The sequence below is a fragment of the Pelodiscus sinensis genome, chromosome 1 (genome assembly GCF_052426305.1).
Source record: "Pelodiscus sinensis isolate ZL-2025 chromosome 1, ASM5242630v1, whole genome shotgun sequence".
In the NCBI taxonomy this organism is placed as follows: Eukaryota; Metazoa; Chordata; order Testudines; family Trionychidae; genus Pelodiscus; species Pelodiscus sinensis.
In genome coordinates, this window is record NC_143052.1 from 66,644,585 (window position 1) to 66,671,161 (window position 26,577).

General features: G+C 41.0%; 1 protein-coding gene across 3 annotated transcripts in view; it reads right to left on the reverse strand.

The window, feature by feature from the left end:
- Nucleotides 1-26,577, reverse strand: part of PTPRR (protein tyrosine phosphatase receptor type R) — a 222,929-nt gene that overhangs the window by 67,722 nt on the left and 128,630 nt on the right. For all 3 annotated transcript variants that reach the window (XM_075931784.2, XM_075931780.2, XM_006121562.5), the window contains 3 exons: nt 25,126-25,281; nt 19,118-19,228; nt 12,512-12,774 (listed from right to left, as the gene is read on the reverse strand). In XM_075931784.2, the coding sequence (XP_075787899.1) occupies nt 12,512-12,774; nt 19,118-19,228; nt 25,126-25,281 (530 nt within the window). The remainder of the gene's footprint in view (nt 1-12,511; nt 12,775-19,117; nt 19,229-25,125; nt 25,282-26,577) is intronic.

The following is a 26,577-nucleotide window of genomic DNA, read 5'->3' on the forward strand; positions in this document are numbered from 1 at the left end:
GTATAAAGACCAGTGGAGCAGCTCAATCAAGGCTGACCATCACAGAGGAAGGAGGCACTGCCACAGCTCTGCAAGAAGAGCTATAGAGTGACTAAACTGCAAAGGCCAGTCACTGGAGAATGACTGGAGAAGCCCTCAGCCTGGTAGAAACTGGAGAAGAAGTCAGCTGAGAAGCTGTGAGATTGGTAGGAAGTTGCCCAGAGTGGGGTGTTTAGGGCAGATTCCCTGCTGAGCTAGTGATGGGACATGCTCACCCAGCTGACAGGGCCCTCGGCTGGGACCTGGTGGAAAGGATGGGCCCAGGTCCTATTACTTTGCTACAGTTGTGTTTATTGACTCTGGATGCTAGGCCTTTGCCCTGCGAACAAGGAGGGTTGCTATTGACTCTGGCCACTAGACCTCACTGCCCTGAGGGAAGAGAATGAAACTAACTCTGGCCATTAGGCCTCACTTCCCTGAGAAAAGGGGGCAATTACTGATTCTGTCTGCTCGGCCTCACTACCTTTTCAGAAGAGGGTGTTTTACTGACGGTGGCCACTAGTCCAGATTGTTGTATTGGAGAAGGGGTATAGTGATTGGCCCTGAGCTGAAGGGATTGGGAAGTATGTGATGTGGTGTACTCTTTGAGGTGCTTTAAAGACCTACCACCCAGCCCCTGAGAGGGCTGGGCATATTCACCCCATGACAGGGTTTTGAAAACCCCATCATTTGAAAACTCATAATTGGCTGATCATTATTGTCCTGGTAAAATATGTGTGGCTATGTTGCATGAGTAAGTGGCCATTTTTGACAGGATGTGGGTGAAAACAAACATCTTGACAAAGAAACGGCTTGAGGTTCCCATCCACACAGATTTTCTGTGTTCTGAATCTCAGAAAGAGATGATTCTTGAACAAGAGAAAGAGATATAAAGAGAAGACAACCCAAAGTATTCCTCCCTCTTCTCTGTACTCACAGCATTCACACCACCTGAAGAACAAAGGAAACAGTTTGGACTGGGAGCGGGATCGTGACTGAAAAGAATTACCCATGTGTTGTAACATGTTTTTTGAATTCACTTAGCTTTTTAAGCTAGATACAGACAGTCCCCGACTTATGCGGATCCGACATACGTCGGATCTGCACTTACGAATGGGGCTTTTCTCTCCCCGGAGCTCGCAGGCGGCGGGACCGCCCAGAGCGCAGCGGTCCCGCCACCGCGTCCTCCGGGGCGAGAAAAGCTGCTCCGGGTCTCCCTGGTGTGCTGGGGAGGACTCCCCAGCACAGCAGGGAGACCCGAGCAAAGCCGCACAGGCGGCGGGACCCAGCTGCCCGTGCGGCTTTGCTCCTTTGCCCCGGAGCAAAGCCGCACAGGCGGCAGGGTCCCCCGCCTCTGCGGCTTTGCTCGGGTCTCCCTGCTGTGCTGGGGGGGAGTCCCCCCCAGCACAGCAGGGAGACCCGAGCAAAGCCGCACAGGCGGCGGGACCCCGCTGCCCGTGCGGCTTTGCTCCTTTGCCCCGGAGCAAAGCCGCACAGGCGGCGGGATCCCCCGCCTCTGCGGCTTTGATCGGGTCTCCTGTGCACAGCAGGGAGACAGGAGCAAAGCCACAGAGGCGGAGGACCCCCGCCGCCTGTGAGGCTTTGCTCGGGTCTCCCTGGTCTGCTGGGGGGGGGAGGGAGCGCAGCTAGTGCTCCCCCCCCAGCAGACCAGGCTTTTGTTGCGGGATGCCTGGGGTAAGCAGCTGGGGTGCTGCCGGGTTGGTCCTGCGGGGACCTACCCGGCAGTGCCCCAGCTGTTCTGTCCCAGGAGTCCAGATTCAGCCGCTGTTGAAACTGATCAGCGGCTGATTCCAGGAGCAACTCTGCCTAGGGCTTCCTGTAGTCAGCCGCTGATCAGTTTCAGCAGCGGCTGAATCTGGAGCCAGTTCTGACTTACATACAAATTCAACTTAAGAACAAACCTACAGTCCCTATCTTGTACGTAACCCGGGGACTGCCTGTATTAGTTGTGTTTTACTTTTATTTTCTTGTGACCAATTCTGACTTTTATGTATTTTAATTTGAACTCACTTAACATCTTTTTGTGGTTGATACATTTGTTTTATTGTTTAATCTGTGTGTTTGGATTGAAGTGTTTGGGAAACTCCATTTGGGACAACAGGATCTGTGCACATCAATTTAAATGACAGGCTTTATATGAACTTATATTAGAGAGAGCTGAGCTTTAGAAGACACATTGCTGGGGGACAGTCTGGGACTGGGAATTTGCAGGCAGTGTCTATAGTATAATACGTGAGTGCCTGGTTATAGCACTCATAATATAATATAATTGGGAGTAACTTACATGCTGGAGGCTAGGTGTGAGGAGATCTGGAGCGTCAACCCTTAAAGCAAAGCAGTGTAAAAAGCACTCCATGCTGGAGAAATGAGAGGACCTAGCTGTATATCAGTCCACACCTATAAGGCCACCAACCTGACAAACACTATGCATTCAAAACAAACGAAGTGTTTTGTGAAGAAATTGAATGCTGAATAGCATGTAGCTGAGCTCTTTGGTATGTGCATTTGTGCAGATAAGTGGCTTTGTCAGCTTGACCTCTATGCAGTGTATTGTTGTAGAAGAAGTAAAGCTAACAGAACATCTCTGTGGAATTTTAATGAAAGCACTATAAGCATATTCAGAGCTGTTTTCTCAGTGATACTATTAGCACCGGTGCTGCACCAGCGGAGAACTGAATGGTGGAGGATCACACAGGGGTTAGCCTTAATGGAAGCAAGTTTTTTCCAAATGAACACCCATGTCCCACTGAAAACACTTTCCTCTGTAGGTGTGAAGTGTGCCGACATGCATGCTACTGGAACCAGACAGCAGTTAGAAAGCCAAATTTCTTGCCTGTAGACAAGACCATAGTTTTCTCATAATTACCCATATGACTCATTCTGTCAAAGTCAGTGTGTGATTCTAGGCCTCCTAAAAGATTTTAGTCCTACCACTGAAACTTCCCTTCAGCTTATTACACTACTTACTACTTTTTAACAGGTCTGCTGGACAATTAACTGACACACCACCAAAACTGTCTGCCAGATGGTGGCCAATGATTAATTTGTCTTAACTTCAGCCAAAAAGGAAGAAAATGTGATGGGTGGAGCAGTAAAGACAAGCACAATCAACATCTGACCAAATAGGGTTTCCTGTCACCTTGGGAACTCAATTGATTGGCACTGCAGTTTCCTGTGTACAAGTTAAAACCAGTAGCAACTAGAGTAACAAGAATAAACGCAAGATAAGAGACCTGGCAATACAATAAAAGTATGTTAAAAATTCCTGGCCAAAAGAGCATAAAAAGGCAAATATAAATTATAGCACAGGCATTGGTGTCTTTCTACTAGGCTGAGATCTTGCTTCTCTTCTTTCAAGAGAATGTGAAGTTGCAATCTGTGCAACTGTTCTGAATATTAGGTGGGCTAACTTGCCAGGATGGCCTACTCCAGATACAAATGGCAGCAGTTATGAAAATCTCTTACTTTGCAGGAAAAATAAAGGAAATCTGAGATAGTACCACCTGCCTAAAGAACACTGGAATTAGGGAGAGAAATGCCCCATCTATTCTAGTTGAGTTTGGATCAATCTGGCAAGAAGCATTCAAGGCCCTGAGAGAGAGTTCATGAGGCATGTAGGTGTTAGGTGCAGTACAAAGACGTAGATGGTGAAAGGTAGATGTAATCACAAACAATTGATTCACCCCTCCTGGAAAAGTTTTATACAATATAATAGAGAAGAAGCCATCATTGTTCTAAAATAACTATTCTAAAACCCATATTATTTAAATACTGTGAAATGGGGCAGAGGAATAAAAATACCTAGACAAATAGATTACTCTTGTTTTCCAAATCCAAATAAAATCCGTTCCCACTTCTATGAGATCTTTTGCTCTTCATTAAAGATTTCCTCCCAAGGAATTCACAGTCACCTAGCTCTTTCTTTTCCTATTTCAGACTCTCATACAGAGAACTAACCTAAATCAACTATCCAACAGAGCTTCCAGGTATTTACATCTCTAAATCCTGTTTCGGATAACTTCATCCACAGTGAAAACACTCCACATATGCTGGGTGCCGTTTTGGAAATAATCATAAGGTAAATAGTAAAAATTGATATTTAAATGGTCATCCTTATGTTGGCATCTGAGTTGTTGTCCTATTGAGATTAATGAAGCAGCTAAGACTCATTCAAATTCTTCTCCTCTCTATAAAGTCCAAGTAAGCAGGCTTTGCAAAAGGACTTGGAGTGGACAGAATTTTCTCTTTAGTCTGAAGCCAAAGATTAAGGGATCTGAATAGCTATTCCTTAGCCAGATTGAAGGCCCTATACTCAGCTAGAGCTTGATACAAAGCCCACTGAAACATCTGGGAGTCCTTTCAATGCTTTCAAGGAGCTTTAGGTTAAGCTCCTAGTGCTTCTTTAGCACATCGATGCATTTATGCCCTGCCCACAATTTAAACATAGATTTCTACCTATTCTACTGATATGTGATTTAAAAACTATGGACTGTCAGATTAACAACTGGCAAACAAAGCCCAACTGCTGCAAGAAGATCCACGTAAGCCAGCGGATCCCAACCTTTTCCAGATGGGGACTCATTTTGACAATTCAGGAAGACTTGGTGACCCAAGGCAATTCAAAAACGGGGAGAGGAAAGGAGACAGAACCACCTGGGGAGACACTTGGCGACCCTTTTGAAATGTAATTGGCGACCCATATTTGGGTCCCGACCCATAGGTTGGGAAACCCTGATGTAAGCAGATCCCATGCCTGGGAGCGCTATTAAAATTAATGAGGACCTACATGGAGAAATCAGAAAACACCTCATTGCTAGATCAGGGCTGAAAGTGTTAAATGCTCCTTGTTTAAAAGGTACCATGCAATAGATCTATACAGGTCACTGTTGAGGAATACAACAAATAATACAATTAGGAGGCACTATCTAATCATAAACCTATAGAAGAAATTGAATTTAAGCTTATTGTTTGCAAAATCTTGCCTGCTCCTCAAGGTATACACATAGGCAATAGTAAGGTGTATCACTTTCAAAATACTTTACAAACATTCTTATTTTAATCCTTGCAATGCTCCTGTGAAGTAGGCATGCCTACCAACAGGAACATGGACATAGAGAATTTATGTGGCTTATCCAAGGCTACACAGTGAATCAGTGGCATGGGATTTTCTGAAATTTTCCTTGTTGCTTCTCTAATTCCTTTAATAGGGTAAGGTGTCATTTTTAGATCACTTCAAACATGTTCTCCAGCTAACACTTTTGGGTTGTCACATAGTTCTGCTTTTTCCTGGAAAACAACTCCTAAGAGTTAAATTAAGAATGCCAAAAGCATATTCAGCTCAACACAATAGAATAAATTTATCCTCCAAAATCTATGCAAAGCAAGTATGTTTTGGCCAGGAAATTCAAGGCCCCTTCCTGTAAATATATTAAGTTCTCATACTTATGTCAGACACTACAAAAACTGGCATGTTTACAATTTTTCAATGCAAGGTGCAACCCACAAAGTATTGCTTTAAGTGATTACTCAGAACAGAATATTTCATCTAATGGCAGAAAGTCTCAGCAATATTTTTAGTCATAATGAGATTATGCAATAGATTAATTATGCCTAAAACACCAATTGAGTTCCAATTAAAAAAAAATCAGAACAGAAACAGAGAAAATTATTGGACAACATTTGTCTTATTAAACAGAGACTTGTTCAAATAGTGGGATGCTGTTATTTGACTTTTATTATATTAACATAACAAATAAGAGTATCATTTTTAAACCTCACCTTAGTATGTCTAACTACTGGGTCACAACAGTTACTACTTACTATCAGTAATGTAGTGATTCATTTAAAGGAGACTGTTCTTCAAGTTCCGAAACTACTGCCAGGACTATATTTAAAATCAGTATGATTGTACAGCTAATGTTTATCACCCACAAGATGTCTGACAAGCAAGAGATAATGAATAGGAGGTTCAGATACTGTAATTTCATTTTTGTACCTATGTAAAATAACCAAAAAAGAGCAGATCTGTAAAAATTTACATAGGAATTGCCATAAAAGATCAGACCAGTGGTACATTTAGTTCAATACCTTGCCTCTATCAGCAATGATATTTGGGTATGTCTACACTGCAAAGTTAATTCGAAATAACAGCTGTTATTTTGAATTAACTTTAATAGCATCTATACGTGCAAACTGCTATTTCAAAATTAATTCGAAATAGTGGAGTGCTTACTTCGAATTTAGTTAACCTCATTCTATGAGGAGTAACGCCAAATTCGAAATAGCTATTTCGAATTAAGTGCTGTGTAGACACTTAATTCAAAATAGGTGGCCTCCAGCCCTTCCAAGGGAGCCCTGGTGGCTACTCTGGGCACAACCAGGAAAACTTACTCTCCTCTCCCCCAGCCCCAGAGACATTAAAGGGGTAGACCCTGGCTACAGTGCCTGTGCCAGCTCCAAGTCTGCCAGCCCAGAGCCAGCAGTGGCCACCGGGGCCCCTGACCCAGTGGCTCCAAAACATGAGCCAGCAAGCCACTGGCAGCCAGCCCTCCACCGCTCCCCAGGACCAGTCTGCCAGCTCCCAGGAGCCTGCCAGGGCCCGGAGAAGGCGGGTGCCTTCCTGGTCCAGGGTGGAGATCATGGACCTTATTCAGGTTTGGGGGGATGCCCCCAACATCCATGATCTCTGCACTAGATGGAGGAATGCACTGGCTGTCTATGGCAGGAGAGCTGCCAGCCCGGCCACCAAAGGCCACATGTAAACCCAGAGGCAGGTTTGCATGAAAATCAAGTTGGTCTGGCAAGACCCCCGAAGCTGGGCCCTGAGCTTCCCCTCCCCCTTCTTCCCCTTGCTTCCCCCTTCCAGCTCCCTCCTCCCAGGTTTCCCCCTCCCCTCTTCTACCCTCTCTCTTCCCCTCTCTCACCTCCTTTTCCCAGTCTCCCCAGAGGTTCATCCTCCCCCCAGTTTTGATCAATAAACACAGTTTGTATTTTTGAACATACGTGTCTTTTATTTGACATCAGGAAGTGGGGCTAGGGAGGAGTAAGTGGAAGGACATGAGGGAAGAATGGGGCATGAGCCCCTGGTGGGGAGGACTGGAGTGGTTCTGAGGGCTCCTCAGGGTGGACGCTCTCCTGCAGGGCCTCCTGGATCCTGACAGTCCCCCAATGGACGCCCCGGATGGCAGCCTGCAGCAAGTGCAGCCAGGCTGATGGCAATGACCCCACGAGATACACCGGCGTGCCCGGGGCAGCTCTGGCTCCATGTGTCCAAGTGCTGTGGTGTCCTGAGTGCGGGCACTCCAAGACAGGACTTCTTTGTTGTCCCTCATCGAGGTAGACAAGCAAGTGGGGAACCCTGAGAACTGTCTGTCTGGGATGGGGATAGGGTCCCTTGAAGCACGGAGCTCAGTTACCCTCAGGCAGCTGCCCCACACACTAAGTCCTAAGATGATGCCCTGCCAACACTGGTTCCGGCCAGCCTTAACTTCGGTTCAGGGTCCACTTAGTGTGGACGTGCTATTTCGAAATAGCAAAACACTATTTCAAAATAGTTTTTGTGTAGAGATGCGTTATTTCGAATTACCTTAATTCGAATTAACTATTTCAAATTAAGTTAACTCGAATTAATGCTGTAGTGTAGACATACCCTTTCAGAGGAAGGTTTAAAAAAATCCAGCAGTGGGCAGTTATGGAATTATTTGCTCCCAGGGAAAGTTTCTTACTAAGCCCCCCAGTTCATGTTCTAAATTATAAAAAGTGTCCACACTGAGGTCTATTAGAGCTCCCCTTGCCTGGGCACTAGGTCCACTGATGGAGGGGATGGGGCAATTCCCCCAGGACCTGGCGATTCAAAAGGGCCCGAGGCTACTGGCCATGGCACCTCTTACCACAGAAGCTCTGGCAGTTGGAGCCCCAGGCCCTTTAAATCATCATACAGAGCTCACTGTTGCCACTCTCCAGGTGGCACTGAGGGATAGATGGGGGGTGGGGGAAGTGGAGTGTACTCTGAGCAGTGTTGAGGGCTGGCTGCCCTCAGCCCCACCCCTTCCTCCCAAGGCCTCACCCCTATTGGGAGCGTGGAGCTAGCCCACCCCACCTTGCCCAGGGGCCAGGAATGTCTGTCAGCCCCTCTGCTGGGCACTCACCAGAGTGTTGCGTTTGGGATTCACACTTCGGCCTGTGAACTCTTAAGTTTCCTTTAGTTTAAGTATGCTGCAGTCCCATCTCTCTCCTTTTTCAAGGCCGTTTTTTCCGAAAAAAAAAATCCATTTTGAAAAAAAGTGGTGGCCATGTTTATGCTAATGAGGCGTGGGATATTTAAATCCCTGCTTCAATAGCAATTTCTATGTGCTTGATTTGCATCCCTTTGTCGACAGAGGGATGCAGTCTAGACATAGCCACAATTAAATAAATAGACAGCAAGTATAAAACAAACAAAAGGAAGTACTTCTATACGTAGTAAAGCTGTAGAATTCATGCCAGAAGATGCTGTTAAGGCCAAAATTACAAGTGTGCTCAAAAAAGAATTGATAAGTTCAAGGAGGCTAGGTCCATCAATGGCTATTAGACAAGATGGTCAGGGATGCTACCCATGATTTGGGAGTTGCTAGCTTCTGACTGCCAGAAGCTGGGAGTGGCTAACATAGGAGGAATTACTTGATATGGCTCTGTTCTGTTCATTCCCTCTGACGTACCTGGCACTGGCCACTTCCAGAAGACAGGATACTGGTCTGAGCCAGTATGGCTTTGTTCCAATAATGGCAACATGAATAATTTCATTAGTAAATGCTATGTATGATTTGCTGGTGTGATAACTTATTTCCTTTTCTCTTTTTGTAATGAGCACCTGGCACTTTTGTGTTTTAACTTCTCAATAGTTTTAATAGCACTTCAGTGCTTTACTAATGCCCACATGCATGCAACTGCAATGAAATGTAGACCATGGAGCACCTGCTCATTTGCTGATTATTTGGGGCGATTTATACAAAGGAGGATTTTGCTGCAGCTATGGGAAACACCATTGCTTGTGCATGGTTCTGGGAAAACATCTAATTTGTTACAAGGACACGAAAAGAAGTACTTTACTAGTCAGACTACAATTTTAAAAGACCAAATCACTATGCATCACATTCTGATTCTGGGTACAGTGTTGTAAACCAAGATTAACTCTGGACCAGCTGAGATGAAAATTAGGCATGACCTTTTTGTGGGAAAAATATTGGTTTTCAGACCAATTTTGGTTATGCAGCATGCAATATTACAGGAGAGAGTGTAAGCCTGAAGCAACTACTGTATGCCTCACAGGACATTTATACTGGAGAACATTAGTTCTCCTGCTTGTTGGGTCAGAAATGAGATGAGGCATGCTGCCAGTATAATAGGTTTTTGTCAGGGAGACTGGAGAATGAAGGTGCCAGAAAACAGCAATTCTCAAGCACCCTCTGCTAAATAATTTACAATGTGCCAGAAGGCCTTGTGAAGACCCTTCAACTTTCTTAGCCAAGAATCACTAATTAACCAGAATGGGATCTAGAAACATAGCTTTGACATAGCCTGTCTAACATCTCTATGCCATTCCTGTATATATCTTTAACCACCAACTCTTCTATGGGGCAAACATTTACTATATGCCAAATATGGAAACACAGCTTTCTTTTAACATTAGAAAAAGGAATTCACCTATTGCCTTATAGTGCTTGACGTGAGCACGGCACTATCGCTGTGCTGTCTTGCCTCAAAACCAGAACAAAAGTTAACATGGAATGCTTTGCTAACATTCTACCAAATCAGCATTTCAAGATCCACTAAAAGTAGGGTGCTGCTCAAAGGCAATTAAAAGCTTTCAGTTTAAAGTGACGCAGGTCAAGAACCTTAAACTGGGCAACTGAAAGGGCTGCAGAAAGAAATGTATGTGCCCATCTTTCCAGTGGAACACATCTTTCCTTTTCCTACTCAGGAATGAAACCCAAGATATGTTGCAATCTGTTCTCCCTCCTCTAGATGCCACTGTCCCATCATCTAACAACTTGACTGCAACACTGAGTGATCACTGCAGCACTCATAGTTCAGATGTAATGTGTGCACATGTTTAGATCTTTATTTAAATCAGGGTGGGGAACCTTAGGAACAGATGCAGCTTACCTGGATCCAGCCCTCGAGATTCAGAGCTCCTCCCCCCACAACACTGGGGAGCCCGCACTGGCACTCCAACCCCCAGTGAATCCCCACCTGACTGATTTTTCTCTGGGCCAACGGCCCCTGGCCCAAAAAAGTTCCCCCACCCCTGCTTTAAAGTGAGCTCTGTTACAAAGGGTTCCTGTTAAACAGTACTAGTTTCAGGACAGGTGGTTGATAATGAAGGCTGAGATTTTGTGTGATTTTGGTAAATTTTGTTAGCAGGAAATAAAGCCTTAATTCTCTCCCTCCTCCTGAAATTAAAGTCATGCAAATATTTCCTTTCTCTTCCTTATTTTACCAGTGCTGCTACGGATGGAACATTGATTTGGGATCATGATAGCACCAGGAAGGCAATCATGCTTCTTCTCAACAGCCTTAATCATCATATTACTGTCCCACAGTATGTATTGCATGTATTTTATTAGAGACATTAAATATGTCTGAAAAATGCAAATACTAACTGCATATAAAATGGTAAGCAAGTTTCCTACTTGCAAGACAGGCAGCAAAAGACGTGCAAAGAATCTACTGGATTATCCATAAACGAAGTATATTTTAAGTTGGACAAGGTCAAAGAATTATTTCAGCAATACATCAGCAGTGGTAACTGTGAACAGTATGTGCTTCTGTACCAAGCACCTCCATTCTTGTTAAAAAAGGAGTGATTTAGAGAGTCAAATCCTGACCTTGCTCATGGTAGGGGCTTTGCAGTCCAGCTGGGACACCCAGTTAGGGCTGGGTAGGAAAATGTTTTCCCATCCAGAGAGAATTTTTGAGATTTCTAATTTTGCCTGTCCCAGATCTTGATGAAAAGTAAAAAACTTAAAATTTTAATCAAGCAACCAATCAGCCAATCAATAGAAACTGTTCAAGAATTTTAAAACATTTCATTTTTGTGTCATTGGGGGAGAACTTTACTTTTTTTTGGTTTAAATTTATTAACGGTGGAAACGAAATGTCACGTTGACTCAAAAAATGCATCCTTCTGGTTTGAAAATGTCACAATGTCCCACGTTGCCAATTTCAAAGTGTTTTATTTTTCAATCCCCCTGCTGAGTTGGGAGATTTTGTGAGGCATGCTGGTTTGATGAATTGGCATTGTTTTGGGAAAAAACCCAATTTGTCAAAAATTTCACCAGCAACTTTTACATGGACTGACACATCTGTGCGAGTGGGGAGCCCTCTGGGCAGAAGTCATAGTGCTTCTCTACCTCCTCAAGAGGTGGAGTCACAGATTTCCCCCTACTGCCAGATATGGCAATGGGCTCACCCATTTGATGGTTGCCATCAAGGGAGAGGGCATCACACTCCTACATTCCTGCTTAGGTGCAGCAGAACAACCCTGCCTGCCTGGATGATGCTAATTAGTTATACTGCAGTCATGTCGAAGGATTCTAAGGATTAGGGCCCCCTGGTGCATCATGAAGACAGTCCCTGCCCTAGAAAATTCACAAACTGGGATTTGAATAATACACAGCAAGTGAATCAGAACAAAAAAGAGGGAAAATAAGCAAATGGTAGAAAGCGGTGCAAGTCTAAGCTAAGGAAAGCCAAGGCATTATGAATACCTTATGTTGAGCCTCCTCGGTGCTGCCCCCATGCCAGAGCCCTGCCCCTGTGCTGTGTCGTATTTGGGGTAGAGAGATTTCAGAGTAGTTGGGGCATTTCTCATCCCTGTGAGCTATTGTTTTAGCGTGTTTGTAGACTCAAAGGCATTAGTTGCCCACAGAGTCCAATGCCCACTGAGGATGCAAAGGAAAAGGTGGAATTATGTCCTGAGGTTATATTTACACTGCGGTCAAACACTCATGGCTGGCCTGTGTCAGCTGACTTAGGCTCCAGGGATGTTTAATTGGGGTGCAGATGCTTTGGGGCGGGCTGGTGCTTCGGCTCTGAGACCTAGTGACAGAGGAAGGTTCTAGAGCCCAGGAAGCATGCCATCCCTGAACATCTACAAACTGACAGGTAGCCCACGTCTGAGTCAGCTGACACAGACCAGCTGCCAGTGTTTGATTGCGGAGTAGACCTACCTGGAGGCTGGTGAGGGTGGGATTTCTGTCTGGTGGGAAGTATGATGGGCGAGGTGTTAAAATGTTCATGTCTGACGTGTGATGGGGGTGAGGGAAAATAAATGTCGCAGCTTTGGTCACCTACATTCCCGTGTTTTAAAATGTATGGCAAAGGCACTCACTGTGTTGAATGGGCACCTTTTCATGCTTCTCTGAAGGAGCTGATTGCTTCGAAATCTTGAAGTGAGACAGTAAATGTTGAGTGTGCTGGGGCATAAACTTACCTTTCTTGAAGGCCCACCGGTTTCATTCTGAAAGGTGACGGACTGGCAGACAGTGGAGGTTTGATCTCAGGAACACATTGGCCTTGAGGATCCACTATGACATTTACAACTTTAGGAGCCTGTTCAGGTTGGACCATTCTGTTTGCTGTCTTGTACTCAGACTGAGTTGTCTGCAGGGAAATGGGTGAAAGGTGGATCTCCTGTTTTTTCTCCTTATCTTGTCGAAGCGAGAACTGAATTTTTTCCTTTAATCTGTATAGAACCTATAGAAACAGAAAGGAAAGAGCATCAGTTTTTATCTCAGCCAATGTGTAAACAAAGTAAAGGAAGAATTTAAAATGCCTTAGCTCAATCTATATAATGTCAATGATTTCTAGAAGGATCGCCCAACTTATGGGCTGAAGTGTTTCCAACAAAAATTATATTATATAAACCATGACTTGCACACAAATAGCAAGAAGTTGTCATTGGTAACTAATAATTATTTTTAATACAAAAAGTTACTGTGGGTATATTATTAAAGAGATAAATAAAACATAATGGGAGATCGTTGTCACAAAATCATTGGAAAGAAATACTGGTAAACAAAGTAATTATAGAAAAGTTTCACAAAATATTAACACTGAACATACAATGGCGCAGTATATCATCTGATGCTTATGATACATCCAGACTAATCTCTCCCTAACTAATGTCCTAAATTTGTTTTAGAGTCTCAAAACACCTGTTTACTCATAGCACAAAAGAGCTGTTACCAGAACAGAATAATTGTTTGGGTTACTTTTGCAACACCATTGTGCTATTATTTCAGTACTTGGATTTATAATACTTCAAAAATTCATTTCAGGATTAATTTTGGCTTTAAATGTTTCAGAAATGTCACATAATTTCCTTTGTTTTCTTGGGAAATGTAGGTAGAAAATTTCTTGTAGCTAGAGACATTTTTAAACTCTTCTCTAACAATGAAAAACACAATGATCATTAATCCTTAATAAAACCCAAATTTCCAAATTTAAAACTTGTGTTTTTACAATAGCCTAAACTGGAGTGGGGAGCCCTTTTTGGGTAAGAGTCATTGTTCCAAAGAAAAATCAGTCGGGGCTGCACACAATTGAGAAACAAAAAAAGCACTCCTCACCAGCATGGGCTCCCCAATGCTGGGGGAAGCCCTGAGTCTCAGGAGTCAAACCCAGGTAAGCTGGGGCTACATCTGGCCCCCAGACCTTAGGTTCCCCGTCCATGGCCTAAACATTAACATCTAAAAACTCTTTCTAACTTGGATTCCATTATCCACTCATTACCCCCTACACATGGGTATCGCTATCTTTAGTAACCACTTTTCATAATGTAATATTAATTTTGAATTCAGCTCTGCTGACTTCATTGGAGTTCCATGTCAAAGATACACTGTTGTGGCATTGACTGGGAAGGTAACAAGAGACCCATTTTTGTGATTACAAAGGACCCCAACACTGTATCTCCTTAGCAGTTATGGTATTACTGCTTTTGGACGAAGAAACAAACACTTCAGAGCAGTGATTGTGCTATTTTAGATGATCGTAATAGTCTTTTCTAGCTTAAAAAAAATCCATGAAATTTACGATGTGGGAAGCACTATCACATCTCTATAACAACCATACTGTTTTTCTTTTCCAAGTCTCATAAATAATTTAAGATAAGTCTATTTTTGCACACCACAACCCAGAGTCATTTCCAGGAACTTTTAGGGTGCTTCCACTCATTGAGGATCCATGAGTACTCTCACTCAAGCCCCCCTGTAAAGACAGCTAGGTCAACACTGCAATGTTAAATCTGAAAAATACATGCAATTTTCAGTATGCAAATTATGTATCTTTTTCCAATTTACTTTCGAAAGAGGCTTTTCTGAAATTTGGCGCATCTACACAGTGCCAAATTTTAGAAAAAAGTGTTTTTCTTTACTCATCCCTTATTCCTCGTAGAAAGAGGTTTACAGGGATAGTGAAAGAGCACAGTCTAGACATAGCCAATGTTTCATTGCTGAGCCCTGTGTGAGAGACTGGATATATCTTGTGCATCCATTTTCAGGGTAATATTCAAAGATTAATATTTCTGTATGAGCTGGGAATTGTCCCATTTAGCAGCAATTCACCCATCAGGCAAGACTGAGTCTATTTCATTTTTGGGGAAAATAGCCTTAACCATATTACAAAAGCTGACAAGTATATTGGATAAATTAAAACAAGCATTTGATATATTCTAAACTACTTTCCACCTACAAACCATTTTGGGCTGACCTGCTTTCAGATAATGGCTAGATACTTGGTTATTGGAATAACACTCTGCCATTCATGGCACAACATTTTAAATCGCATATTTACATTGTGTTTTTCAATGTGGTGTCTCCTGTGGGGGCACATTTACATCTTTGGGACCATCTAGACTAGCATCATTAGTTATTTCTCTTCAATACTCTTTTATTGAAAAAACACTACACTTAGTTCCAACGGCTGTGAAATGAGTTAAGGAACCACGTTTGGTCTTCCTTTAGCCATGGTTTCCGCTAATAAGGCTTGCCCAAACAGTGCGGATGTGGAAAAGTCCAGTCGATATCACATTTAAAAAGAAGTTTGTGATGCAGAAGGCGGCTCCAGGCAGGGGTAAAGGTGGAGGATGGAGAAGACTGTTGTTGGGGTGTTGGCTTTGAGGTAGGGCCAGGGATTTAGTGCCTTATGCAAAAATCACAGAGCAATTTAAGCAACATTGAACAAGGGCTTCTAGAAAGAAAAATGCACTCTTGGACTGGCTAGAAATCCTTGGCTAATCGCCTACTCTTCTTTCAGCAATTCTATTAAGCACTGAACATAAATGTTTATTCAGTATTATGGATTAATTATTAATTAATTTAAATCAATCTCAAGTTTCCATAAAAACAAAATAATAAAAGGCCAAGTTTGATTTTCTCTGCTTTATTGTGTCACATTAATTACTTGTATATATTCCTACAGTTAGAGTGTTTGTGAAAATCCTGAAAAGTTTGTGGAGCCTGAAAGCAGTAGAAACTTTAGAAAAAATGATCAATCACCATGTGAAAATTTGTCCTGGAGAAGTGAATTTTCTGATATTCAGTATGCTCCTAATTAAAATTTTCTAAAATTCAATCAATGGGTAAAAAAACCCACCATGTGATTTTGATAAATACTACCCTGCAAAAATGACTGACAAATTACATTTTACAAATGACTAAAGCCATTAAAAATGCGAATTTGAACTATTTAGACAAAAAAAGGATCAACATTTTCTTGTATTTTTCTTCTTGCATGTGAAAAGTTGTCCTGCTTTTGAATTGCAGAATTTGAAAACTTTTGATGGGAAAAAAGGGTAATTTTTAAAATAAATATTAACCCATTTATCAACCAAAATGGATAGTCTATTAATTACTAGGGCTGTAAAATCCCGATTAACTGGTTAACTGATTAAAAGAGGGAAAGGGAGGGGAAAGAGGGGCTGGAGTGGCCCTCCCTTGTCCATCATGGCTAAGCTCGAGCAGTCCCCCTGCCATAAGCAGGGGCTGATCCAGCTTGGCTAGAACAGCCCCTGCATGTGGCACACCCAGGTTCACTTAAAGAAGGGCTACTCCAGTCAGGTTGGAGAATCCCTGTCCGCAGTGGGCCCCATGGGGTTGGAGCAGCCCCTTGCCCTGGGCAGGCAGAGAGTTGTTCCAGCTCCCAACATTAAACCGGAACTGGTAACTATCACCTGTTACGGATGATGCTTACCAGTTAACCAGTTAACCGATTACCTATCCAGTTCCTATTTATGAATAAAGAGCACAATCTGGATTATTTTCAGATTATTTAGAAACAAAAAGGCAGAATTGATAAGAAATATTAAAAATGAATAGCTCAACCTGCTCTATCAAATATTGTATTACTTTTATGAAAATTATTAATGTTTTGCTATTACATTATCTATTAAAAATAAAAGTCACAGGGAGACATGTTCTCCTTAGAATACCATTGTTAAATACTGATAGTTCATTAGTCTGCATCTTAATAAGTTGTAAATGATGTATGGTGCTTCCAGAAGAAATCAGCCGATAGTGAGGAATGCAGAAGAGGACCACTGGTGATAAATCCCTTCTGAGACAGAAAGGGTACAGTTATTTTCATGATAGGTCGACCTAGAAATAAATAGGTGGTCCTGGAGGGTGGCCTGGGAGGAACAATTTATTGGTCTGAATTTAGTTCATGTAGTACTGTATTACAGTATAAAGCAATACACTACATAATAAAACACTGCAGTTCATTAATAAATTCCACAGAAATTAAAAATAAAACATGTAAAGACTTTTAATGCAGTTTTCTTTCAATGTAAACATTGTGCAGTTAAATATCATGCTTTGTAAAACCCAATTAAGAGAAAAGGCTGCACTGTTTTATAATTCCCATAATAAATCTTTATCATAAAGGTTTAACCGAGATAGTTCAACTAGCTTTCACCAGCCACTATTATACATTTGTTTAATTAGTTTCCACGTCACATTTTAAGACACACTCCCAGGTAATCTAGATCCAGATGTGGCCAACAGCACCTTGGATGCTCCCATAAGTGGTTAGGGATAAATATGCACCTCATTTTGGTACCTCATTAAAAGCCCAGCATTATGTAGCCTATAGAATTTTTGAGTGCATCCATGTTATGCGTGTTAAATTTACACTTGTGGAGTTGGAAATTAAGTAGATAAAAAGAGGAAGGCAGAACAGATGTCCAAGGTATTTTGTACTCTGCTTCCACAAAGAGAGCAACTAGACAACAGAGACAAAAAAAGTTATCACATCCTGTTTCCAAAGTTACAGTGACATCTTTGATAATGCAATGTGTCTTATTCGCCATGGCTGCGTCTAGACTGGCATGATTTTGCGGAAATACTTTTAACGGAAAAATGTTTCTGTTAAAAGTATTTCTGCAAAAGAGCGTCTAGACTGGCCTGTGCCTTTGTGCAAAAGCATCCATGCCAGTGTAGACACTCTCTTGCGCAAGAAAGCTCTGATGGCCATTTTAGCCATCGGGCTTTCTTGCACAAAAAATTAATGTTCCTGTCTATACTGGCCCTCTTGCGCAAGTATTCATGCACAAGAGGGCTTATGCCTGAGCAGAAGCATCAAAGTATTTGTGCAAGAAGCACTGATTTTGTACATTACAAAGTCAGTGTTCTTGCACAAATTCTCGCGGCCAATGTAGACAGGAGGCAAGTTTTTGCACAAAAGTGGCCGCTTTTGCGCAAAATCTTGCCAGTCTAGATGCACCCCATAAGAAATGGAAGACAGGAAGAGGAGAGGGAGGATAGAATTTTGTCCCCTGAATTTTCATTGAGGCATATCAGCTCAAATAAGATTTTGTCATAAAAAAATCTATAATTTGCAGACCAAACTGCATATCTTCATCTCCAACATTATTTCCTGCTTAACATATGGAAGTGAAAACTGAAAATTAGTAAAGGTATATGCCCTTGAAAGCAAGTATGTTTGAAAAGCACTAGGTATTAAATTGAACAAATTTATGCCAAGATTAATCAGAGTTCACAATCACTTATCTCTAAAATTACCCAGAAAAGAAGATGAGAACTATTTGGGCTAAGAATGAAGACAAATCTCCCCATTGGGCAGCTGGAGGAACATGAAAGAGGGGCAAACCAAAGAATCCCTTCACTGAATACTACTCAGAGAAAGAAAATGTATGGAACTTAACATAGAGGATATGCAAAGAATGAATTAGAGTGCCCTGGAATAGTGGAGCCTTGCTTATGCCCTACGTGATGACTGGCAGCGTGGGAAGGATTCAGATTTTGAAGTTATAATCAACCATTTTCTTTAAAAAAAAGCAAATTGAAAAAGATTTCAGAGTGTCTGTCTAATATCTCCAGTATTAATGCGCACTCAGGGTCTTTTTTGAGTTTCATTCATTGGAGTAGAATAGCAAGGATGTTCACTGGACATCCAGTGGGTAGATTCTTGGCCACTAGACATATACTTCATGCCATGTCAGATGTCATGTTAAAAGAGCAGTTAAATAACACACTTATCCTTTACATTTTTGAATAATGGTAATATCAGTATTTCCAATGTCAAATTAATATTGCATTAGAATGATAGCATTACACAATACCATATCACTATGCATAAAACATAGCAAGTCAATGTTGTGTTTTTATTACTACATAATGTAAGAAATAAAATACATTAGACATCTGTAGTGATATCGAGCGCTTCTCTGACCTCAGTAAAACCCTTAATTAGGCATCACTCTCATGGTTTATCATGTTACTAGCAGCCCTCAATTAAATTACTGCATAGTTATCGTGCATGGTTAAATATCCATTATTTCTGAAGATTACCATTAGTGATATTTTATATCATATATAAAACACTCTAAACATAATATGTATTTCTATTACCAGGCTTCGGCCTCCCAACATTATCAGAGTTACCTACTGTTACTTAGAGGCTGAGTTTTGTACTATTTTATGTTAGCCTTTTTGGAATAAAGGGTGCAGGATTCTGTCTTTCAGACTGATGTAAGCGATAAACAAATGAAAACCAAAAGAAGATAAAGCAACAGACTTACCATGAAACATGTTACTACAATGACAAAGATGCTGAGAAATATAACAACGGCATAAAATCCTTCTTTGCTCCAGATTTTGTCTGCTTCATGCTGGCCTTGCAAAACATTTTTCTTTATTAAAAACAAAACAAAAAAAGAGGTTGAAGTTCTACAATAGCATGTGCAGAAAAAAGAGTTGTTTTCAGGCACTATGCACTATTTCAGATTTGTTACAGTACACATTCTATACGATATGGTTCTGACCGCTGCTACTTCCATATCTATCTAAAATAAGCAAACAGGCTGAACTATATGTGTTTGCCACGGTAATCTTAACACACCCAAAGATGATATAAGATCTTCTTAGTGAATGTTGAACTAACATTTCCATAGATGCAATGGGCTAGTCTTAAGTAAATAAGACTCATTCTTTCTTGGAAACTACCTGGCCCTTCAGGTAAGAGGGTAGTACTCATATGCGTGCTGCGGAAATTGCTCTCTGTCTCATTCTGCTGCATCTCCTCCCACAACACCTACACATTAGCCTACATATTATCTACACCTTACACAGAAGTGAAAACAGGTGCAAACAGAATCTCATGATGTATTAATAAGCTGAGAAGCCCTGACATTCTAACCATAAGAAAAATTCAAAACAACCTCTCCCCTCTTATATTAAATTCTGATTGCTTTAACTATAATGTCCTAACTTTAGGGACTCCCAGTGATATTAGATTTTATTTCTAAAGCAGCTCTGTATGCTGAAAAATGACGAGCTGTTGGGGAATACAAAATTAAAAAAAGAATAATGTTTCTTCTGTTTTTATTACTGTGGAAACCTAGTTGGAATAAAAAATTTTAAGATTCTGGCTACATTTTCAAATAAAAAAAGCTTAATTGAAACTTGGTTCTAATTGAGTCCTCAATCTAACTATAATACATTACTCAGAATATGATGTATATACTTTCAGCAAATTCTATTTTCACCCATGTGTTTCAAAGGGAAAATTATTACTCACAAATAGTATTGAAAGAAATTAAGTTGCACATATTATCACAGGAAGTCACACTTCTAACCTCAGTTTATTTGTTTATTGTATTTCTTGAATAAAATCATCACATTGAGAGAAAAGAAGGCATTAAATAGGCATTCAGTACACATTTTTGACCTCTCAATGCTCCCCTTTCACACAAAAGCCCTGTAGCGGGGCCTTGTTTGTAACTTAACCGGCTATTTCACGTGAAAACTGTAAGTTGCCTTGTCTTCACTAGGATTTCCCTCAATTTAATCAGCTTGAATTATGAACACACTTTTTTTCCTATGCCTTAACTACACTTGAGGAGGATGTAGTTACATATAGTTGTGCACTGCAATGAAGGGCAAGCTCCATCTACCCTCACTGCAATGTGTAGCCACAAGTGGCTGTGAAAAGCTCCTGCAGCAGGAAGATAGGGGAGGAAATGCTCTGGCAGCAAGAGAACTTCTGGAGCATTTCCCTGCCACCTTGCTCTTGTCAGAGCCTTTCACCACTGCCATAAGCTTTTACTGCCATCAGCAGCAGGGAGGCAGTGGGATAATAGCAGTGTAGACATGGGAGGCACTGTGCAGCTGGCCTGTGTCAACTGACTCCGACTCCAGGGCTGAAGGACAGTTTAACAGCGGAGTAAATGTTTGATACATTGGGATCCTGCAGCCCCAGAATGTAGGCTACAGCTGAAGCCCAAATGTGTGCACTGAAATTAAACAGCCCCTTATTCTGAGCCCTGGGAGCCTGAGTCAGCCCTGGGTCTGCAACAGGCATTTAACTGCAGTGTAGGCATACCCATAGGGAACTGTGTAGGGTTCATACTGTGGTGGTCCAGGTGTGCTTCTTCTCTATTCACCAAAGTAGTGCCTCACCTCACTGCTTTTATATCCATACCAACTGGACATGAAGTGCATGTATGCTACATACTGCTGCAAGTATAGACACACCCCTAGTGAAGACACAGGACGCTCTATATGAAATATTCCATGAAGTTGACTTTGCAGTCTTTGAAAAGTCCAGGAGTTTCACAGAGATGGTGAGTATGTGGTCTGCAAACTCAACAAAGCCCTCAACTCCATACTGATCCCTGGGAATGGTTTAGAGCTATGTTGTCATTGGACTTGCTAGCAGCAGCCTGGGTAAATCATGCTTTGAGATCTGCCAGGTCTCAAGGGACCTTGGCATAATGAGCAATGCTACAGACCTTGACAAACCCCTTTGACTTAGAACCCTCCCAAACAGGCAAAAACCCTGTCTGTGTAGAATTTGAGTGGAGAAGTTTGTATGCACTGACAGGAAAATGGACTTCAGGGAAAGAAAAGAGCAGGTGTCGCTCTGTTCAATTCAACACAGACTTGCTTCCCTCTAGTTGCAGAAAAGAATAGAAGCATTTAGTGCTTAGTCTGTGCAATGTAGAGAGGGTAGTTTCATGGAAAACAGCACACACCGATAAGTATTTGATAGGATGGTTAGGGATGCTTTTCTTTAAAAAATTAACATCAGTTGACTAATAATTAGAAAAGAAGGCTTAAAAGCAGGATTAAAACCTCCATAAACAAGAATATTCTTTTGTTGAGATGCCAGTCTTCCACAGACTGGAGGCCAGATGGAATACCTCTTACCCACACTGGGAAAATGAAACTCACGCAGTGCACCCACTAAAATCAATTGGAGCATTTGGGTCGGTAACTGCTCACCAATGTCAACACTCGGTTCCACAACCTGGCTCTAGGGACTGTGTGTGTCCATAGGCTGAAACCAAATTATACATAGCCTTCTTGGAGTGATCCACTCAAATAGTTGAAGAGTTTTCAATGGTACATCATGCATATGATACTGGACAATTACTTTTGCTGAAATTGTTGCTACTTCTATTTACACAACAATGATCTCACGGCTTTCACTATGGCTGTGTCTACACTGGCACCTTTTTCCGGAAATGCTTAAAACGGAACAGTTTTCCGTTATAAGTATTTCCAGAAAAAGAGTGTCTACATTGGCAGGATGCTTTTCCGGAAAAGCCCTTTTTCCGGAAAAGCGTCTGTGGCCAATGTAAACGCGCTTTTCTGGAAAAAAAGCCTCGATCGTCATTTTCGCGATCGGGGCTTTTTTGCGGAAAAGACTACTGTGCTGTCTACACTGGCCCTTTTCCGGAACAGTTTTCCGGAAAAAGGACTTTTGCCCGAGCGGGAGCAGCATAGTTTTTCCGGAAAAGCAGCTGATTTCTTACAGTAAATCGTCACAGCTTTTCCGGAAATTCAAGGGGCCAGTGTAGACACAGCCTATATGTTTGGTAGTGTTTCACCAAATTCAGATATCTCAGTACAGTAAGGAGGTTATTTTATCTAGTTTTTATAGGCTAGGCCTGGGTCTTCATACAGGCTTAAGGCCTCACGTTAGGGCAGCTCCAGCATTGATCTATTAACTGTTAATAATTAACTGTTTGACTCTGGAGACATTACATGACAACCTTTTCATATTTCAGACCTTCCACGTAGAAATCTGGATAAAAAGCAGAAGATCCCTGAGCATCAGCTGAGCTGCCCTTTCGTTAGTAAATAATTGCTGTCCTATACCTCCCCATCTAGGACCAGATAAACTAGAGAGTTGACAAGCTAACAATTTTTGAACTATTGGCTGAGGGACTTTAGTTGCTTTAGCTTTAGTACATTAATTAGTGGAATAACAGAAGATTTTTATGGTAGAACTTACTATATGAGTAGTTGAATCTACTGTAATTCTTCTTTGTTATATAAGCAGGGCACATTTCCTCCTGGTTTTGTTTTTCTCTGAGTCAAATCTAACCATTTTGAAATGTTAGGGAACTGTCTATAAAAAGGCAAAATGACACACCGCAGCTCTAACACTGGCTGGCATGCCATTTTGGAACACTGAAATACTACCTTAGCCTAACAAAAGAAGTCTGTTCCCTTCATCCAAATGTAGAGTAGCAAGGATAGCAGAACTCTCACTTAAACTCTCCTGTAATTATGACAGCAGGGGTTCTGGACTATTGTAGCTGAGTCACTTCATGTCAATGATAATAATATAATTTGTGAGACAGTGTCAATAGCTTAGGACAATTTTTTTCCGAGTTTCTAAGCACCTAGAGACAAAAGTTGTGCCCATAGAATCCTCCTTGTTGAAGGCAGAAAGGTGAATAGAATAAGAAAAAAACAATAACCTGTCATCAAGTGTCTGCTAATTAAATAAACAGGACTTGTAACATATTACACTAGCCTGGGGAAATGCCACTTAGCCTTAGACAAGGTATAATGTAATGCTTCGATTACCTCACCGGGCTTGTCTACACACAAACATGCACCAATTTAATTAAACTGGTACAATGTCCTTTGAGGACACTCTTTAGTCTGTTTAGAAATGGTTTGTATCAATATAGCTTAAGCCAAATGGAATCATTTTAAGCTAAATTGATATATACTATTTCTAAATGGATTTATGCATGTCTGCATCAGGGTCTGCTCTGGTTTATCTAAACTGGTGCAAGATAGTGTGCAGACCAGCCCTCAGTTTTCTTCTAAACATTTTTTCTCTAAGGGTATGTCTACACAGCAACTTAGTCCATGTCTACACAGCAGGCAGTTATTTTGAAATAATGTCGAAATACTGTCAAGCTGGAGGACCTCTTACCCCAACTCCTGTACCCTTCATTGTATGAATAGTAAGGGAAGTCAGAGGAGCAGTTCTCTATTTTGAAATAAGTGCTGCGTAGATGCTCCCAATTTCTAAATAAACTATGCAATTGATGTAGCTCAATTTGTGTAGCTTATTTTGAGTTAAGCTTTTCTCTGTAAACAAACACTAAGATACATTTGGATCTATGCTGTTATGATGGCACCTCTAGTGGATCATCCTCAGGGACAAAGAAAATGAATGCCTGACCTCTGGTAATGTAAAGAGGCAGGAGAGAAGTACTCCCTAGAATAGACCAGGGCATACAATTCAAAGTGCTTTATGTGTAGTTTTGGGCTTCCAAACACCAAACAAGATCCAATGTAATTTGATTACAGCCTCATGTATGTGTGAACTCAGTGGTCTCTTTCCCTTTTTGCTTTAATTATTATTTTCTTTTGTGCCAAGATGTAAAACCAAAGTCAAATGCAATATCTGGAAAGCACTGCAGGTATGGTAGTGCTGGTCCTGATTTGAAATAGATTAGCTTTCAAAAATAAATATGGTAATAAAAATAGCAAGATTTTTTGAGGGCTCTCTCTTTTTGGGTCAGGTAAAAAAAAATAAAGTGGGCAAACTTTCAAATTTCTCACTCTTCCAGAAAACAAAGTCAACAATACAAATGCAATGCTCCCAAAGCCATTCAAGGCAGTTTTCCTCTGTATGGACCAAGCAGAAGGTTGGATAATCTTGAAGAGAAGAATTATCATGAAATTTGAATTGTATCTGGGTTTTCACAAAAGTTTTCAGACCAGTCAACTCGCATAACAAAGACCAAAGCTTTTTAGGCCATGTCTACATATATTGTACTGCAAAAGGCAGCTGCATTGATACATGCTGTAGCATGTCTGGTAAATATGTTCTATGCCAATGGGAAAGAGCTCTCATGATTATGATTATTCTATGATTCTATGATGGCATAAGAAAATCACCTCTGAGTGGCAGACTCTGTATTGGCAAGAGAAACTCTCCTACCAACATGTCATTACCAAGTCAGTTTAATGCATGTTGATCAGGGAGTTGGAAGTGTTTTTTCCACACCTCTTAGGAACATAAACTGTGCTTACTTAAGTTGTAATGTATAGACAGAACCTTAGTGAGTATATAATCCAGTCGAGCTTTAATTAAATATTTTACCAGCATTTTTTTTAATTATTGTCTTGCAATAATAATAAAACAGTTTTATTAGCTACACATTCCCCTCAGCATCAGTACCTTAGCCTAAGAACTAACACAGACCTTAATAATTATATTTAGAGTTGACTAATTTTCTGTAATCTCTAATATGTTACACATGTGATAACATACCTCTGGAGAAACCTCAGTAATTCCAAAGTGGGATAAACTTTGATGCAGAATATTGATATTAAGTGAACGCAACACCTCTTCAGATGGAAGTGCCTCAGAAATTCCTGGTTTTTGATTGATTGGAGATACGAACAGCTCAACACAGTTCTTTTCTCCCTAGAAAACACAAATCATACAAAAATGTTGGATTCTGAATCATTCCTGCCAGCCACAAATCTTGTTTTTTCTATTTTACTCCTTTACTATTAGATTATCCTCACCTGAAAGTCACCATTTTTAGATTTTTGGCCTTCAGTTAAACTACTTTGTATCATGATATATTGGTACTTTATTGTTTGCAATCCAACCGCAACACAATTGCAACTTTATGTGCTGATGATATTTTCATTGTAATGTCACAATATTTTCATTGTAATGTCATGCTATTAGAAGCCACAACATGTGACAGGACACTAAGGCCATGTCCATACTAGGAAACTATTTCAAAATTAGTAAATTCAATTTAATAACTGCCGATTTAAAAACATTGAACTCAAAATTAGTCCGAGGCAGGCTCCGTTAATGTGGACACGCTATCTCAGACTTAGAACTCCAGGAAGCATGAGGAGTAATTAGTTTGAATTACTCTGGGGAGTAGTTATTTTGAAATAACAGCACTAGAGTGTCTACACTCCTTTATTTTGAAATTACTATTTCGGAATTAGCGCTACTCCTGATGAAAAGCAGGAGTACAGATATTGAATTAAGCAGCCTGTTATTTTGAAATAACGGACTTGGTAGTGTGAATGCTCCGCTTATAAATTCGACCTGAGGAGGGTTATTTTGAAATAAAGTCCTAGTGTAGACCATGTCCAAAAGTCTGTTTGGAAGTTGTATTGATTCCATTGAAATGCCAGCTCATATTGCTGGTATCTTACAATGTATAGGATGGGGATAAATTAACTAAAATCAGAATAATCTCATTTTTTAGGAAGTACATCCATCCTGCTTCACCCCTTTCAATGTTATAAAGAAACAAATATGGCCTTTCTATATTTAAAGTATCAAGCCAGTACATTCAGACATATAACTTCACAGTCATCAGATTTAAAGGAACAACAAGTAGTTCTGTAGCACCTTAGATTCTCTCTCTCTCTCACTCACTCACACACACGGTATCATGAGCTTTCATGGGCAAACCCACTTCCTCAGATGAGCAGAGTGGAGACAGATTTAAAGAGACCCTTTCAAGGATTATTATCTTAAATTCAACCTCTGTATCAACCATAGCATACTGAGGCTGTCATTGTCTCCTACATAGAATACATTTTTATAGTTTCTACTGATTTCTTCATTGGAAGCAGAATTCACCACTCCTCTGAAACATGAGTTCAGTCCCCACAAACTCACAGATCTGTTGATTAGTCAAATGAAAGAGGACATCCGTGGAGATTCCTAGCCTCCATATTGACA